The following is a 17,653-nucleotide window of genomic DNA, read 5'->3' as shown; positions in this document are numbered from 1 at the left end:
ACTAAACATTCCTAATTATTTTTAGGAGAATATTACACACACACATACACACACACACACACACACATATAAAATGTTTTATCTGCACATACTGGTCTACAAGGAAAAGGCAAACAAATAAATAAATAACAATTGTGTTAGCTGCAAAGCCAGTGTGTCCTCCTGAATCCTTGCTATTTTCTGTCGCCACCCATGTGGCTGGAGATTTGAAATGCTATTTAAGTCTCTATTTCCTTCAGAAGCTAACCTCTGTGGTATAAAATGCTGTTAAGGAAGAAAAAAAAAATCTTTTCTGTCATTTGACTTTAACTTATGATAAATTAGCTTCAACTAGTTTCTTAGAAAATTGCCCAAGAAATGACTACAGAAAATTAAATACCAAGACTTCAAAGAGGCAAAACACACAGCCTTCAGATTCCGACCTCAGAGAATAATCCTCCCTTTCTCATGCTTTGGTGAGATGTGAGTAAAGAAATCTTACTAGGGCATGGTAATGAACCATCTTTCAAATGACTTTTCTATCAATCTTCTTTTCAAAGGGTAATAAAGTGATGATTATTTCTAGGCAGTTTCTGGGAAGTTATCATCTTATTTCAATAGTCACCAGTAAAGGACTGCACTCGGGCGTTATCACCGATGGTGATAAGGGTAAGAACTGGTTAAGAATTCAATAGACAAGGTGTAGGTTGTTAAAAGCTATTTCATAGGAAATTAAAACAGAGAGACATCAAAAGAATCATACTGGCTCTTACAGAGTTGGTAGTCATTTCCTTCTAGGTTAAAAATGTAAATCTGATTTATTACCTAGTGAATAAAGTCCACTATCTTTTGAAGATTGTGTTATTTCTTTAAAAAAAAATTCTGTTGACCTCATGCTGTGAGCCATACCCTTTGCTTGATCCTGTAAGAAGCATAAGAGGACCTGACAAGGGCATGTGTCATCACTTCTAAAACCAGAGTATTCGCTCTCACCTTAAACAGTCAACACCAACAACAATACAATATCCTTCGAGCACTGACTGGATGGTTAATGGGAACTCTTAACTGTCTAGAATTTGATTTGCAAAGCCACGGAGCAAGGAATTCCCCCAAACTATATTAAATCCTACTCCTTAGAGATACAGAAAGCTTTAAGACAGCAAGAGTGGACACCCTCAGAATCCAGACATGGATAATTGCCTGTGGAAAGAAGACTCCACGTGTTAGATTCCCTACACAGAAACTTCCTGACCTCAGCCTCTTCTGAGACCCTCACATCCAGATCCCACCCAGGACCAGGGCTCCTCACCTATAAAAGGATTATGCAGTTCATTTTCCCTCAGGGTGCTAGACTATCGTGTTTTCTTATTTGCCCTAGTTCTCTTATCCCAATCCCAGCCCACTGTTCTAGCAAGGAGGATACCAGACCCATCTAGAAGTCCAATGTTCAGAACTTAGTAGAGATCTGAACATGGAACAAAACAAAACCAGAATGAGAGGAGAGGGAGGAAGAGAGGGTAAGAGTGAGAAAAGGAGGGAGGGTAGGAGAGGGAAAAAAAAGAGAGAGAGAGATAAGACATGAAGCTTTTGGAGAGCAAGTACGTGGTTATTCACCCCGACAATCTCACCAGAGATGCTGCTGAGAAATGATGTTTCATTAATAACTGCTAAAGACCATCAGCTCGATGAAGGAGCACTGTCTCCTTTTGTGATCATAAGTCACTCAGAACCAACACTGTCACATCATACAGAAGCAATCCCAGTGACCTTTTCCCAGCAGTTCTTTTTTTCAGATAGTATTCTGTTGTATTTCTTAGTGTTTAAAAAAATGTACACCACATGAAATTTGCAGGCTAATGGTGGGATCTAGAAAAGATCATCCTGAGTGAGGTATCCCAGGAGCAGAAAGACACACACGATATACACTTACTTATAAGTGGGTACTAGACCTATTAAATAGGATAAACATACTAAAATCTGTACACCTAAAGAAGATAAACAAGAAAGAGGACCCAGGGTAAGATGATCAATCCTCACTTAGAAAGACAAATGGGATGGACAGGGGAAGTAGGAGAAAACAAGTAACAGGACAGGAGCCTACCGCAGAGGTCCTCTGAAAGACTCTACCTAGCAGTATATCAAAGCAGATGCTGAGATTCATAACCAAACCTTCAACAGGGTGCAGAGAATCAAGTGAAAGAAGGGGAAGTTAGTATGACCTAGAGAGGACAGGAGCTCCACAAGGACAAAATATATCAGGGCACAGGGGGCCTCTATGAGGCTGTTTCTCCTACCTAGGACCATGTAAGGATATAACTTAGAACCGCTACTCAGATGTAGTCCATGGTAGCTCAGTAACCAACTGGGTTTCCCTAGTAAGGAGAGCAAGAACTATTTCTGACATGAACTCAACAACCGGCTCTTTTACCTCTCCACACCTCCCCCCCCCCAAGGAGGAATAGTCTTGCTAGGCCACAGAGGAGGACATGGCAGCCAGTCCTGAAGATACCTGATAAGCTAGAGTAATATGGAAGGGGAGGAGGACCTCCCCTAGCAGTGGGCTTGGAAAGGGGCAGGGAGGAGATGAGAGAGGGAGGGTGGGATTGAGAGGGAATGAGGGAGGGGGCTACAGGTGGGATACAAAGTAAATAACCTGTGATTAATATAAAAAATAAAAATTAATAATAAAAAATGTACACGACAAGACTGCAATCAGAATTTATTTGCTTTCAAGTTTCACTCCAGTTTACAAGTATTTTGGTCAATAAATTGATGTGTTTAGTTTGGCCCTTGGATAGGTAAACTCTGCCCCTTTCCAGAACAGCACTGAAGTGAGACCAATGGATCCCTTATTTATTCAGAGATTGGACAATACTGCTGAGCATCATCCCCCGACAGCAGTATTTACCCTCATTGCCAATCACTGTTTCACCCAAGCACATACCTAGGGGACTGAGACAGGAGGATTGGGAGTATGTTGGCTATGATACACAGAGGGAAAGGAGGGAAAGAGGGAAAGAGGAAGGAGGGAAGGGAAGAAGATAAGGAGGGAAGAAAAGTGGGAGAGAGGGAGGAAAGAGAAGAAATTGCCCAAATTCCTCACCTCCTACCAACCCCAGAGCAGAAGGAAAAGGATTATAGATGAACCCTCGAAGTTGCATGAACCCCATACGATTGCTTTCCACCCCACTATGCAACACTTTCCTTGAGGTGCCGCCTAAGAAGGTAGGAATTTAGAATTCTTGAGCAGACTCAGAAGTCAGTCACCTGAGGTAAGCACTAAAGACAAAGATGTTTAGGTCCAGGAGGTTAGCTTCTGGCCAGTGGGAATGCATATCAAGAGAGGAGCTGCAGGGGTGGACAGGGAGATGTCTCCCTGTTCCCATCTCTGTGGCTGCTGTAAAAGCCATGCTTGTTCTGAAGCAGGGCAACCCTGCCTAAGCATGCAAGAGGGAGCTGCCCGCAACACGGGGTTGCTTCCAGGAATACCTCACTTTAACCTCCGGAAACTGATGAAATGTTCAAATCGTCAGAATTCTACAAAGGAAGTGGGTGGGGAATACCTGCAAAACATTTCAGCATCTTTCCCCACGGGGCTGCACAAGGAGAGCATGGATGTGACAGGATACAGCGCTGAGAGGGAGAGGATGAACAGAGTGGCAAGGGTTTCTGGCCATAGTGTTTCTGAGATTAATAAAGTAAAACCTTTCTTAACAGTTTGCAGCATTACATATCCTACATATATCCTCATTTTCTTTGAAAAAAAAAGATGCAAGAAAGATTGGTTTATATTTGTCCTTTTCTTTTGTTCGAAGACACTGGAAAAACCCAAGTGATTGGATGATAATACTCCAATGTATCTAGACATGGACTTTTTATGGCTATTTATGCTCCAAACAAGGCCAACAGACACTCTTCCCAGGGTTTTCCCTGCTGCTGCTATTCAAATCTTATATTGCTATAAAAGAAAGAAGAAATCACATATATTCTTAACGTATGTATACACATATGTACAACCCCTGGATGAAATAATGAATCACAGTAGGGACCAGTCTGCAACACAGTGAGAAAATAAATTAATTTATCCCCTGGATCCTGAGTGTGCCGCACTCTACTCCAACAGCTCCAAGTGGCCAGCTGAAGCAATGAGGTATAAAGAAAAGTATTCCTAACTGGCTCATCTAGAGTCTTGATGCAGAACCTGCTGATGAGCAATGTACACCAAACATTCTGCCCAGAGGTCAATACGCAGGAGGAGCCCTCCATGATATGCTGTGCCCTCTGCGCAGTGGGAGAGGAGGGTCAGAGGACACTTCCAGGGAGTTCCACATTGCAAAGTCATCCTGACAGAGATTCTGACACAGGACCGTGCCGATCTATGTTCGTCACCTCAGAGTTCACGGCAGAAGGAGCTGGGAAACCGTCATCTTCCTTTGCCTCCCTTCTTATAGACGTGTGAGATCTTCCATGGAACTTCTATTTATGTCTCTTGCTGGAAGCCCCTCAGCGGGTTCAACAATTTTCTCTAGTCCCGAGTTGCGATGTGTCCTTGCGAGAGAATAATCATTTCTTTTTAAATCTGCAAAGAGAGCAAGACAGTTTTAAGAGATGCCTTATAACACATTGAATCATGCAGGTCGACTGGACTTCACGCTTAATCAAAGTTCTCAGTCTCTTCTGCCCCAGGCCTTGGGCATACGGATTCCAAATACTCAACCATATCCAAACCCAGGCCCTCTCGCATCCCATGACTACATGAAACTCTAACTCCCTAACTGTGACTCACTGGCCACCACCTAGCAGGGAAAGAAGATGTGACCAGCCAAAGTTAATTGAGGTCCAGCAAGAAATGGAGGACCCTAGGAAGGATCAGAGGGATGGCTTGCAATGGTGACTCAAGATGCCAGGGCTCAACTTTCTGCAAGAAAGCTGCCCTAAGCTCTGTGGCCACACACAAAACTTTCATCATCCGGAGACCGCACCAGATGTTTCCTAAACCCTTCCTCCTCTGTTTACAAAGGAAATTTAAAGAAAGTGGCAAACAGTGTAAGGAAGGAGACTTTAGGAAAAAGGACATTAAGTGCTGCATGCATCTTTTTGTGCTGTGATTCATGAGTGGATTCCAGCCTGCAAGTGGAATGATTCAGATATCCATCCGCTCCTGCCTCCCTTACCTAGAGTCTTGATGTGCCTCAGCCCAGACCCAACCGATCAGCCCAGAGGACACAGTGCTGTGCTTTGGTCTCTTTGTCCATTTACTGCGAACTCACATCATGGGCATCTAGAGGAGCACAGCCTCCTTCTTCACTCCTTTGATTTGTTAGCCTTGAGCTAGCTGGGCTCTAGGACTGGAAGCTGTAGGTGACGGCTCTAGATAGCCAAGGATGTCACTCAGGACTAGAGTATATATCTAGGCGTGGTGTGAACCCCTGAGCTCAACCTCTGGTACCAAAATTAAATGTTTTATTTCTTAGTTTACTTTTTAATTTTAAATAGTGATTTTTCTAGACAAAAAAAAAACTCCTAACATATGTATATGTATATTAATATATATTTAATAGTATAACCAACATTTATTGAGCATAAACATGAAATAAATCATCATACCAACTTGGTGAGACAGATACAATTATCACTTGCAGATGAAGATTTTGAAGGCCAAAGCCCTATAGCCAGGGGAAAGCAGAACTGGAGAGTATGTGAGCCCTGCCTGCCTGGGTCTAGATTCCAGGTAGTTACGCATATTCTTAAAAATAAACAAAACACAAAAACTAAAAGGTACTTCTCATTCTGTTCTCCAAACTAAAGATTGTTACTCAGTTACCAACAATAAGAAAGAGGGTGTTTTTATTATTTCTATTTCAGTGTTAGTTTTTAAAACCAGGGTTTCATACATCAGAGAGAGAGAGAGAGAAAGTGAGAGAATGAGGGAAGCTGGGTGAGCACTCTAGGAAGTCTTATAGTTTGTGAATCTTAAAGTTATTCGAAAATAAAGAAGATAAAAAGTTTGCATGAGTAGGAGGAGAGAATGCATAAGGAAAAAAAAACTGGGGACAGGTAAAGGTGCTCGCTGCCAACCCCTGTGACCCTTCCTGGGCCCCTGATGAGCAGTCCAGAGGACACAGAGTTGTGCTTGGATCTCCTTGCTATGAGGTCGCATCATGTGGGCCATTGCGAGAGTGCAGCCTCCCCTCCTGCTTTGCTCCTTTGGCTTTCCCAGCCACATACTCATCTGCCACTGCAGCCTGACACTCTCTTTTGCCACTTCTGGGGGAAAGAACTAGAGGCCTAACTTCTTGGCTAAGTTTCACCAGAAAAAAGCCTCCCCCAATTCCAACATAATTAGGAATTGCATACACAGGTCCACCCTGGTTATAGTGGAGGATGCTCTTTTGCTGATCTACAGTTCAGGATACACACACACACACACACACACACACACACACACACACACACACGGAGCCTAACTATGTTGCCTAAGCTGACCATGAGCTCTCGGGTATAATATCTTTGGCTATAGGTATGGATTCCAGTGTCAGGAGACCCTCACTATGACCCAGGAAAAAGAGTTAAGCAGGCTGAGGCAGACAGCAAGCCCCCTTTCTGAAGAGGCCAAATAGACCCCAACGGAGCCAGGATTTCGCTCACTACACACACACACACACACACACACACACACACACACACACACACACACAGGCAGGTGTGGGGGCTGCGAATGTGTAACCCAGTGGTAGAGTGCTGGCCTAGCATAACAGAGTCCTGGGTTTTAAGCCCACTGCTGTAAAACAAACAAACAAACGAGTGAATAAAGGGGCAATTGTTCCAGAATAAAGTAGCGTTTTAACTGACAGCCTTTCTTTCCCTCTGGGCCACACCCTCTCTGGTGCCCAATGGGCAAACTGGAACAGAATAAAAATGCTACAGGCATGCTGGCTGCAAGCAAACAGGATGCTGGAAGGGAAGGAAGAGCGGGGCCTTCAGCCCGTTTCACTTCCTTTAAGTGGGTGGAACTTTTTTTTCTGTGGCGTGACTGTGACAAGCACGGGCCCCAGGTTGTTTTATCACATTTTGGCAGAACCTCAAGCAATCCCTGTCCTTTTTTAATCCCTCCTAAGACTTGAAAATTTTCAGTCAGAAAGTCAAGCTTGTGAATGGCTGCGAATGAGATAAAAAAAAAAAAAAAATGTAGTTAAGATTTTCACTCGATCCCGAGTTATAATGACTGTTATTCTCTGAGAGTTTCTCGGAAGATACGAGTCGCGGAGGCTTACCCGGCAGCCTGAGCCTCCCACAGCAGGCGTTGCAGCGATGTTTTGCAATGAAGCTTCTAATTGCATCTTCCCCTAAATTGGCCGGTCCAAACACCATCCCTCTTGATCTAGAGAAAATATCAGAATATCAATTAGATCACGGCTGAGAAAAAGGAGTCCAACCAGGATTCTCTGAGGTTGCGAACAGTATCCCGTAGTAACCTAGCCACTTAAAGGAGCCAACAAAGAACAGGGCGCTTTGGGAAAGTAACATTGTTGGGTTTGCAAATTTAAAATTCAAATGCACTTAAATCTTTGTACCCAACTCCAAGACCTACTGTGAAACTCATTCCAACACTAATCTGATAGAAGAGTGAATTTTCGATGTGCTACATTAAAACAAAATACAGTGAAACCCTTTTTAATGCATATGGGGTGAGAGAATGACATTCATTACCATATGTTCCACTAAAACACCCCAAAGGTAAAGGATAGAATAACTTTGCCGTGGAACGCACCTTCTGAAAAGATGCCTGTGCACTGCCGCACAAGCAAACACTTTTCTGAAAATGACTCTCCCCAAATCAGACACCCCTCTGGACACGAGCACGCAGGGATTCCCGACGTTTGGAAAGGCACTTTCCACCCTGCAAACTGTTTCAACTGGACTCTTTGTGGGAAGTCAAGACAAGTATTAGCCAAAGAGTTTGAGGAAAGAGACCTCAGATGCCCAGACTAGGTAACAGAATTAATTACAAGTAGTGTCGCTGAGACATGTTTCAAACTTTCCAACATAAAGATCCTCAGCAGACTCTAGGCTTGCTGTTCACACAACCATTATTCCTTAGAATTTGACCCTCCGCACAACACAGGACAGAAGGCACCAGAAATGTCTCGGAAGAAAGCTTATGAAGGCTAATATTTTATTTTAATGACATGCACAGTGGAAACAGCACATTTTAAAATCTGAACTCAATTACCGCTCTTAAATACCACGTCCTAGGGAGAAAAAAAAAAGCCCAGCAGACTATCACAAAGGGAAACAATAAACTTTGCTTCTGAGGAATGTGGCTTTTCAAAAGAGACATGGTGTAAAAATGGACTTTTTTTTTTCCATCTGAGGATTGAAACATTTATCTCAATTTCCACTTCCTTTTGGCAGAAGAACAGTGGCTCTCTGAAGATGTGCCAAGCTCAGAATGAGGGCTGATGTCAATTTGATCTCAGATTGCCTCCCGTTCTGTGCTGGGTAGGTGGAGAAAACCTCTTGGGAAGACAGACTGGAAAGACACTGGGGATTAACTTTCCTGGTCACTCAATCGCTCTCACAAAGCATAGCTCTCTGGTGGTATTTACCCGGCAGCATAAGCCACTTCTTAGTAACTGTGCCTCTGTGCCTCGATTTCAGTCCAGCTAGAGAGACACTACCTCAGCCAGGGGACACAGAACGTGGCAAAAATAAAAATAAAATAAAGCAGAATCACTCGCTATTTAGACCAGAGCTCTCTGATCTGATAAAGTGAGGGTATCCGTTGAGTCATTAGCATGGAAGACTCCCTTTGGAGTCTCTGGGTGACCTCATAGGAAAATTTCGCTTGTTTGCATCCCATACCAGCCATTTCTGCCCTCCCAGGAAGGCATAAAGACACCCAACTAAGATATAAAACCTTCAAGTAAAATATGGAAGCTGTTTTTCTCCATGGGCTTTGTGAAAATTAAAATAATACAATCAAAATTCCTACAAAATTTATACATTAATGATGCCTCCCACAGCGTGGAGGGTGAGGGCTTGCTGGGGGCATTGCCTTTGTATGTACACTCCACGGCATGCTCCAAGCCTTGCCATCTCAGATAACTAAGTTTTCAAAGAAAACACAACTAGCTGTTTTCCAGATTTTTTTTTACAACACAGGAAAAGCAGGTGGTAGCCTGGTTCCACGTACAAGGAAATGCTAATTAGTGCCATCTATACATAGTCACTAAAGGACATCTCATCACCATTTCATACTTGACAAATGCTCAAGACCATCGGGAAGTAGGCTAAAAAGACTCAGTCCCGAACTACCAACAATTGAGGCATGTTAAAGAGAGTTAGAAACAGTGGGAGAGAGCCTGAGAAAGGATATTAGAATTGGTCTACAGTCATGATCCCTTTTCGAAGAAAACTGTTCTCTTCCAATGACTCTTTCCACTTACAAAGAAGTTAGAACCTTGAGTGAGTCTCAGTTTTCTCGTGTGTGAACTGAGATTAAAACTAACACATAGAAGCCAGAAATGGTGGTCCACGCCTGTAATCCCAGCACCCAGGGAGGCAGAGGCAGGCGGATCTCTGTGAGTTTGAGGCCAGCCTGGGTCTACAAAGGGAGTCCAGGACAGCGAAAGCTACACAGAGAAACGCTGTTTCAAACAAAACAAACACACACACACACACACACACAAATCAACTAACACACAGAGTTGTTGCATGGGTGAAATCAGTTGCTTAAACCTGTGCATCTTAAACTTGAATTTACACCATTTTACCAGAAAGGTTTTATATAAGTTCAGCTTCTGGTTCTTAAGGCATAAAGAAGGCTCAGAGACCAGGCATTTCTAGCACTATCCCTGGTGGTAAAGTTGACCTATGGCTCACACTTTGTTTAACAAAGATTTCACACAAGCTTCATTGATTAATTAGATATCGTTCTAGTGGAACTAATTAGTTGAGAGAAAATAAAACTTAAGGTCCCTGTGAAAACCAAATACATAGAGTTGGGCATTTCCACAATGAAACCATTCTATCCATTTCAGGAAACACTGTCCTCAAGTCATGGAAAACGAAGCTGCCATAATAATTTTATAGAATTACATTGAGGAACTTAAAAAAATGTACAGGGACGAGGGCCCTATTCAGACATTGCAGTAGAATGCCAAACCTAAGCATGTTTTTTTTTCTAATTCCCCATATGACCTTAATAGAAATTGAAACCCACTTCCTATAGAATGCAATTAAATACCTAACTGTCAAGTAGGATAATATAACCTTAGATTCTAAAAAGATGGAGTATTCAGGTCATATTAAGTGATATATGCCAAGGTCAAAATTTAATGAACAATACACACAATACACATAAACTGGGTTCATTATATATGCAAAAAGTCTGCACTGAAAAAAAAATTGCAAAGGAAGTTCTCATAGGAAAAAAAAAATTCCTAATACAAGCCCTTGAGCACACAAGACTGCTAAAGAAATAATATGCTTAGCTGAAAACACTTCAGCTGTGCTAAACTGAAAAATAAAATAGTCCATTATTCCACAAGTCCAACATGGACTCAATAGGCAAATAAATACATAGGAATTGGGTGCTGCAGAGGAGCACTCTGCCTCATCTGTATCTTCCTTGCCCCCACCCCCACCCCGAGCCAAGTAATTCCTAGCACACTTTTGGTTGGTGAATGGACATCTTCTAAGAGGACCCTGCAGACAGGCCATATTCACAGTGAGTAAATCATTCAGTGAAAGAGTGGTGCAGAAAAGCCTGTTGATTATTTAATGAGGTCCCCGAAAAGAAGAAAAAAAAAAGCTTCCACATTTTACTGTATCAGGACGTGTTTTCTATGACCCGGCAACCAAGTACAGGCCCTCAGTTTGACCAAAAAGTGGGAATGTTAACCCAGCATGGCCAGCATAATCTCAGCAGCAAGGAGGCGATTCTCAAGGCTCCAAAGCCCAAGGCCACCCTGAGCTATACGACGGTGAGACTTCATCACAATTAGAATTTAAGTTCTTTAAGAACTGAAAGTGTTATTCGACCCACGGTTCTCAAAGTCCCCATAGGCCTGCGGTGTCAATCTCATGTGTAACATGTAAGAAATGCAGATCATTTGGCCCCGCTTCAAAACGACTAAATCAGAAACTCTGGAGCTAAAACCACAGTGATCTGTTTTAACAAGTTCTCCTGTGGACCATGCCGGTAACTCACACTTAAGAACCACAGCTGTTCTCCATATTGATCAGTTATCAGTAAATTGGCACTTTTCATTCCACCTTTAAAGGGACACCTAAAAAGCCTTAGTGCCAAGTCCTCCAAAAATCACAAAATGTCCTGGGAATTCAAAAGACAGGTGAATGACTCATTCCTCTATGTAAGTTGGCTCTGAATTAAGTTAAACAGTCTGATGCCTCATAGGTAAGCCCTGTGGCTTTGGGCTCTAACCACGTGGCTAAGAACAGCACTCTGCATTCTCAGTTCTTCCCTGGTTTGCCTATAAAGAGGCTGGTTGGGCTCAGAGGCAGCCATTCCACAGGGAAGACAACAAAGGAAGCTGCTTCTGCTCCTGCATTGTTTCTATGTCAAACTAAACTAATAAGACCAAGCCAAATTTACACCTTTCCCTCTTACGTTCAGACCAGTAGGAAACACAAGTCAAATTTGCAGCCACAGTCTGAAGACTGCACTGACCCTTATAATTTCCACTTATGCTGACGAGCCCAGCTCTAGAATTAAATGTAATTCATTTTCATTCGTTCTCTTTACTCACTTCCTAGTTGAGGTGGCTTGGAAAATCTTGTCTGAAGTATGAAAATCGTGATGTAAGTCTAAAAACCTTGTTTTACATCGATGTGCAATAATAGAAAACTTTTCTGGGATCTAAAAGACACATATGTGTTTAAAATTCTCTTAAGAAACTAAGACCTCTGCTCACAGTGTCCCGATCATTTCCAATGTTTTATTTTGATTTTGAAAAAACTAAAGTGCTGGCTGGAGCTCAGTGGTTAACAGCACTGGCTGCTCTTCCAGAGGACCCAGGGTTCAGTTTTCAGCACCACACGGCAACTCACAACTGTCTTTCAACTCCAGTTCGGGGGATCTGACACCCTCTCCTGGGCTATGCATTCACAGGATGCATAGACATACATTCAGGCAAAACACCCACAAATTTAACAATAACTCATTTGTTTAAAGTTATGAAAAAATAACCGTTAAACATGACATAATCTATGCAGATGACAAAACATTACATGATACACATTGATATACATAATTTTTTATATTTTTATGCAACAATTAAAAATACTGTTAAAAACATGACCAAATTGAATGCACACTTCTAAATTATAACCCATAAGTCAACTCACTGTTTGTCTTCGGGCTTTATAACAGACGGGTCTGTCAAGTTTTCTCCAACACCTCAAAAGAAGAAGCAAAATTCGTTAAGCAAATGAGGGTCCATTTTCTTAAATATGCAGAAAATTAATAACTGGATTCCGTTTTCCTTTTTTGAAAGATACATTCAAGCCAGATGTGGTGACTCACCCCTGTAATCCCAGAACTCAAGAGGCTAAGGCCAGGGAATTGTCACCAGTTCAAGGGCAGTCTGAACTATCTAGTGAATTCTAGGCCAGCCTGATCTATAGTGTAAGACTCTATCTCATTCATTCTATAGTAAGTTAGTTAAATACCAGGCTAATTAAAGGCGCTATGGAAATCTTTTAGGAAAGTTTTTCAATACAGGGTGTCCTGCTACAGCCTACTCTGAACTAATAAAAAATCTGGCCACAAATTAGTGTTTTAATGGTGTCCTAAGGCTTACTGATAGTGGCATCTATCAATAGACCTATGTATCTGCCATTCATTTGCCAGTTGTATGCACTGAGGCATCTAATTTTACTTTCTCTAATTCTCATGGCATTAAAATATTATCCTCATATCCTCAATTTACATCTTATCCTTATTTACATCAATAAGTACATTGATGTTCAAAGAGATTGAGGAACTTGCCAAAGATTGCTTGTCCCAGAAGTGGCCATAACACGATTAAAGCTGGGGCAGTACTGTGTCCCTCCCACTAGTTCAGGGTCTCCTCAGATGGCCTCCATCAGTGCTCAGCGAGGGTGAGGCCCTGGGAGGTTCTGCAGGTACAGCCTCTACGCATCAAAGAGACACATCAAATGCTATATCTATATATAGTACTTATAAACAGTAGAATAAAACGACACCACATTCTTGATCTGAGAGCCGGCTCCACCTGCGTGTTCAGCTGAGAAAATTCTTTGAGGTGTATGCTTGTGCTCTGTGCACTCTGTGAAATGTATCTTCAATAAAATTTAGTTTTGAAAAGAAAAGAGCAAAGCCTAAAGAGATAACATGGGTGCAGTGTAAGGCTGAACTTAATCAGAATCCGGTTCAACACCAAAAGTAAACCTCTGTTATCACATACAAGCAGTGAGGGGACTAGTTTCCAACAGTGAAGAGACTTCAGGGATGCCAGCTAGATGGTGAACGAGTCAGCTAGGTGTACCGAGCAACTTCTGAGACCACTCTCTCACTAGGGCTTTTTATTTCCTCTGCTTGAAAGACACTAACCCTGCAGGGTGATTATTGAAAAGTTACATGAATTTTAGAATATTGTTATATTACTGCTACTTTTTGAAAAAAGTCCACGTTTTATTAAAGTGGAAGAGGAAAATTTCAAGGGACCCCCATCCTTAAGCAAAGAACTACAGAAAACTAAGGACTGCCAAAAGAGAGAGAGAGAGAGAGAGAGAGAGAGAGAGAGAGAGAGAGAGAGAAGGAGAGAGGGAGAGAGAAGGAGAGGGAGGGAGAGAGAGAGAGAATTAGTCATCTCCAGGGATGAGCTCCAACACTAATACCAAATGGTCATCCCTGAAATCATGTGCATATGAGCAAAATGAAATGGACTCTGCAATTTATATTTATATATATTTATATAAATATATATATGGAAAAGTGATATATCTATATCAAAGGAACAGTGACCATGAATTTGAGAGGGAATGGGGGAAGGTATATGGGAAGAGTTGGGGGAAGAGGTCACAGGAGAGGATGGAAGGAGGATAAGAAAAGGAGAAAAATGATGTAATTATATTTTAATTAAAATAAAAGATTATTTTAAGAAATAAGTTATAAATCTGTATTTTTTTAAAGACGAAAGCTTGCATTTTCTAAGCAGCGTCTTTTAAAGATTTCTGCTGCGTCTCTCTCTTTTGGAACAGTTAGCCTGTCACGGGAAGCCGTAACTCTTACACACTTTGTGCTAAGAAGCTGATTTTCTTGGGGAAATAACTTAGAGTGGAGACTGGAGCAGGAATGTTCAGCACATGTGAGGAGGAGGCTGTTTCATGACTTTGTGAACCTGATGAAGCGAAAGAGCCCTTTTTTCTGAAAATGTCTTACCATAAAATCTAAGTATATAACTCATAAAGGAAATCAATGATCCTGAAGAAGTTATCAAAATATTTTCACTGCTGTGTTACAATACCTACATGGCCTTCTTTATTAGCCCATTCACTGACAGGATTTAACTCAGGCCTGTTGTCCACTAGCACATCTAACAAGTGATAATTACAAACGGGGTTTTGAAATGTCTGCCTGCATCTCAAAGTGCTGCGTTAATATCTGCAGCTCCTCCTGCATCACAGTTGAGGGTGTCACTATGGGCTGTGGTCTGGATAATAATAAAAGATGGTGAATTCCAGTTATGGGTTAGTGGCACTAAGGTCTAACTCAGTTTTTTCATCAATGTTTACAGACTCTCGGAGTCTACCCTTTAATAACCCCTAGCCTGGCAATTTTTTACCTTGATTTTGAAGAGGGAGAAAAAAAAAAAGTTGGGCCAAAAAAAACGAACACAATGGAAGTGTTAAAATCAAACCTTGCCCTTGCATTTTCAAAGCCATGGGGAGGAGCCCTTTGTGCAAGAAGGAGCAGCTGAGGGAGGTCCTGCTTCCCTACAACTATGGAGTGAACAGAATCAGGCGGAAGTGTGTCCCAGCACCTCCGGTAGATGGGCTGACAGCTGTGGAGCCTTTACCATTTTAATTAAGCCCAGACCGAACTTTAAGCCTGGAGCTTATGATAATGATTAAAGTTTTAGGCCCATGTCTAAATAAAGTGTTCATTTAAGCCAGGACTATGTACAATAGCTGAAGAGGCACTATTAGTTGGAAAAGAAGAAAATCTTTGCAGAATTAGAGAGAGAGAAAGAAAGAAAGAAAGAAAGAAAGAAAGAAAGAAAGAAAGAAAGAAAGAAAGAAAGAAAGAAAGAAAAAGGAATGTCTAAATTTCATTCAAGAACATTTAAATCTTGTGGCTTGTTAGAGTCATAGAAATCTTAAGGCAGAGAAAGGCTCCACCCCAAGCCCTGCCATGTTCTGGCAGTTAGGCCTAGGTACCCTCCTTAATCTCCCTAAAGCCCAGGTTTGTCATCTGATAAGGCCTTATCAGAAAGGGCTACTAGGAGAATTCAATGTGCTGTATCTGACCCATAATAAGTTTTCAATGTCGGCTGTTATTCTCAGTTTCTTTATTATATCTAGACCCTCTCATGAAGTGAAACATTATCTTCTGACCAGGGGTAAAATCATGTTTCTATCTTATTCCCCAAAAGCGCACTTCCTAACTCTTACAGAACACCTTGCAAAGGCGGGATTTTCTTTAAAAACCCATTGACCCATATTTGTGTGTTAAAGCTCAACTCCAAAATACGCATTTTGAGTTGCTCTAGTGGAAGAAGGGCTTTGTGACCTGTGGACAAAGAGAGAAGCCCCGAAGAGCAACAGTTCAGTGCTTTCCACATTCAGTTAGCCAGGCTAATTCACAGGGCTATTCCAGACACACGAGAGCTACTCAACCCAGTCCCTTTGGCTTCAGTCTCTCCTAATATCTGGAAAGTATGGAATAAGTAAACTAATTTGGTATCTAATTATTCTCTTTACTGATGATCTCTCTTTACCCACACCCAGAGAAAGCTCAGAAACTTTTATAGAACTTTATCCAACTAGGCAACACCCATGACCTTCTATTCCTTCTATACAAATAGGTTACCTCTTTGTAGGAACATCATTCATGATGATGTGGGTGCCAACTTCTTCTAAAAATTGCTTTATTGAATAAAAAAATTAATACTGTATCGCCAAAGATTTGTTGAAAAAAAAATAGAATAAGAAGAATACTAAACATTAATCTAATTTCAAATACAATTGTTTTTAATTTCCACTGCTGGGAATTAACTGTTGGACTTCAAGTGTAATAATGATGATTCAGACCTTCCCATGTAAAATTCTTAAGTGTAAAAATACCAGAAAACTTCATTATAATTATAAATAATGGGAAATTGGTCACACCTCCCCTCAGAGTAGAGCTTCCTGGCCTGCTATGGCTGTTTCCGGGTTAACTGCCCAACTGTTCCTTCGTGCTTCCTGCCCTCAAAGCAGGAAGGGCTTGACACAGAGAACTTGCCTCACTTGAGCTCCTGAATGAGTCCTTAACTAAATGACTTAACGGCATGATATTGTTTTTCCTGTTTAGAAATGAGAGAGGTGAGACTCAAGGCGAATGCTCTGTAGGGCATACAGCTAGTTTAGAGTGGAGGCAGGAAAAGTACATCAACTTTCCAAAACTTGAAATACTAGTAAACAAAAGGCAACATAAAAGTGAACAAAAAAATCTTAAAAACACAATTTTCCTTTCCAACCTTGTTTAGATTTAGCTAGCAATAGCATTATAACTCATGTTCTTCCATGAATTCTGCCCAATAATTATCTTGTCCCCTGATACAGTTCATGCATTTCATGACACCTATTCTGTGTGTTCTGTGATGTCTACTGATGCCTTCTTTGAAGGTCAATGTTTTGACATAGTTGACTTGCAGTGGCCTATTTCAGCAATTCACATAATTACTCAGAAGAAGAATAAAGTTAATTCCCTTTTCCACCCCCAAGACTTATAATCGCAGCATTTGTTCTGTTTAATGTCACTTTGGATTACTAAGAGACATAAAAATCCCCAAACATAAACATCATTAAACTAAACCCTATTCAAGTTGAAATACAAAACACACAGAAGAGTCATCATTAATGCCTTCCAGTTTTTCTTTGGTTGTTTTTTGTTGTTGTTTCTGTTTTGGCTCTTTAAAAGACTCCACCCAAAACTCAAAGCCAGAGCGCAAACAGTGGAGCACAGATGAAAACCATCAGCGTCTCTCCAACCAGAGCTACAAAGCAGATGCCTTTGGCACCCCAACTCTGGGTGTATATTCATCAAGTGCTTGCTGGTATAAAAAGCTGAATTCTTTTAGACATGTTAATTCAGTTTATATTCCTTCCTGAAAAAAAAATTGTTTGAGGTTTAGAAATACAATCCAGCCTTGAGAATACAGGAATACCAAAAGGCAGACATACTTAGTAGTATGTGCATTGCTTTAAGTGTAGATTGACCACTGAGCACGTGAGACAGATTTCAAAGTGACTTTGCATATTCCTGGATATTGTAACTGGTGCCCCAAGAATGTCAGTCTCAACATTTCCCAGCCTCCAACCTGGTTTTGCCAAGAACTGGAAAGTTAGGGAAATCAGAAAAGAAAAGAAGAAAGTTCAGGTTGTTTAAATTCACCCTAAAATGGTTATTTCCTCTCAGAAT

General features: G+C 41.4%; 1 protein-coding gene across 1 annotated transcript in view; it reads right to left on the bottom strand.

Moving 5' to 3' along the window:
* Nucleotides 1-2,689: 2,689 nt before the first annotated feature.
* Trpm6 (transient receptor potential cation channel subfamily M member 6) overlaps nucleotides 2,690-17,653 on the bottom strand; it is a 141,322-nt gene continuing 126,358 nt past the window's right edge. The window contains exons 37-39 of the mRNA XM_021652914.2: nucleotides 12,352-12,403; nucleotides 7,254-7,360; nucleotides 2,690-4,558 (exon numbers count right to left, since the gene is read on the bottom strand). Of these exons, the coding sequence (XP_021508589.1) occupies nucleotides 4,425-4,558; nucleotides 7,254-7,360; nucleotides 12,352-12,403 (293 nt within the window). The 3' untranslated portion in view covers nucleotides 2,690-4,424. The remainder of the gene's footprint in view (nucleotides 4,559-7,253; nucleotides 7,361-12,351; nucleotides 12,404-17,653) is intronic.

The sequence above is a fragment of the Meriones unguiculatus genome, chromosome 1, assembly GCF_030254825.1.
Source record: "Meriones unguiculatus strain TT.TT164.6M chromosome 1, Bangor_MerUng_6.1, whole genome shotgun sequence".
NCBI classification, from domain to species: Eukaryota; Metazoa; Chordata; class Mammalia; order Rodentia; family Muridae; genus Meriones; species Meriones unguiculatus.
This window is presented reverse-complemented; position numbering and strand designations above follow the sequence as displayed.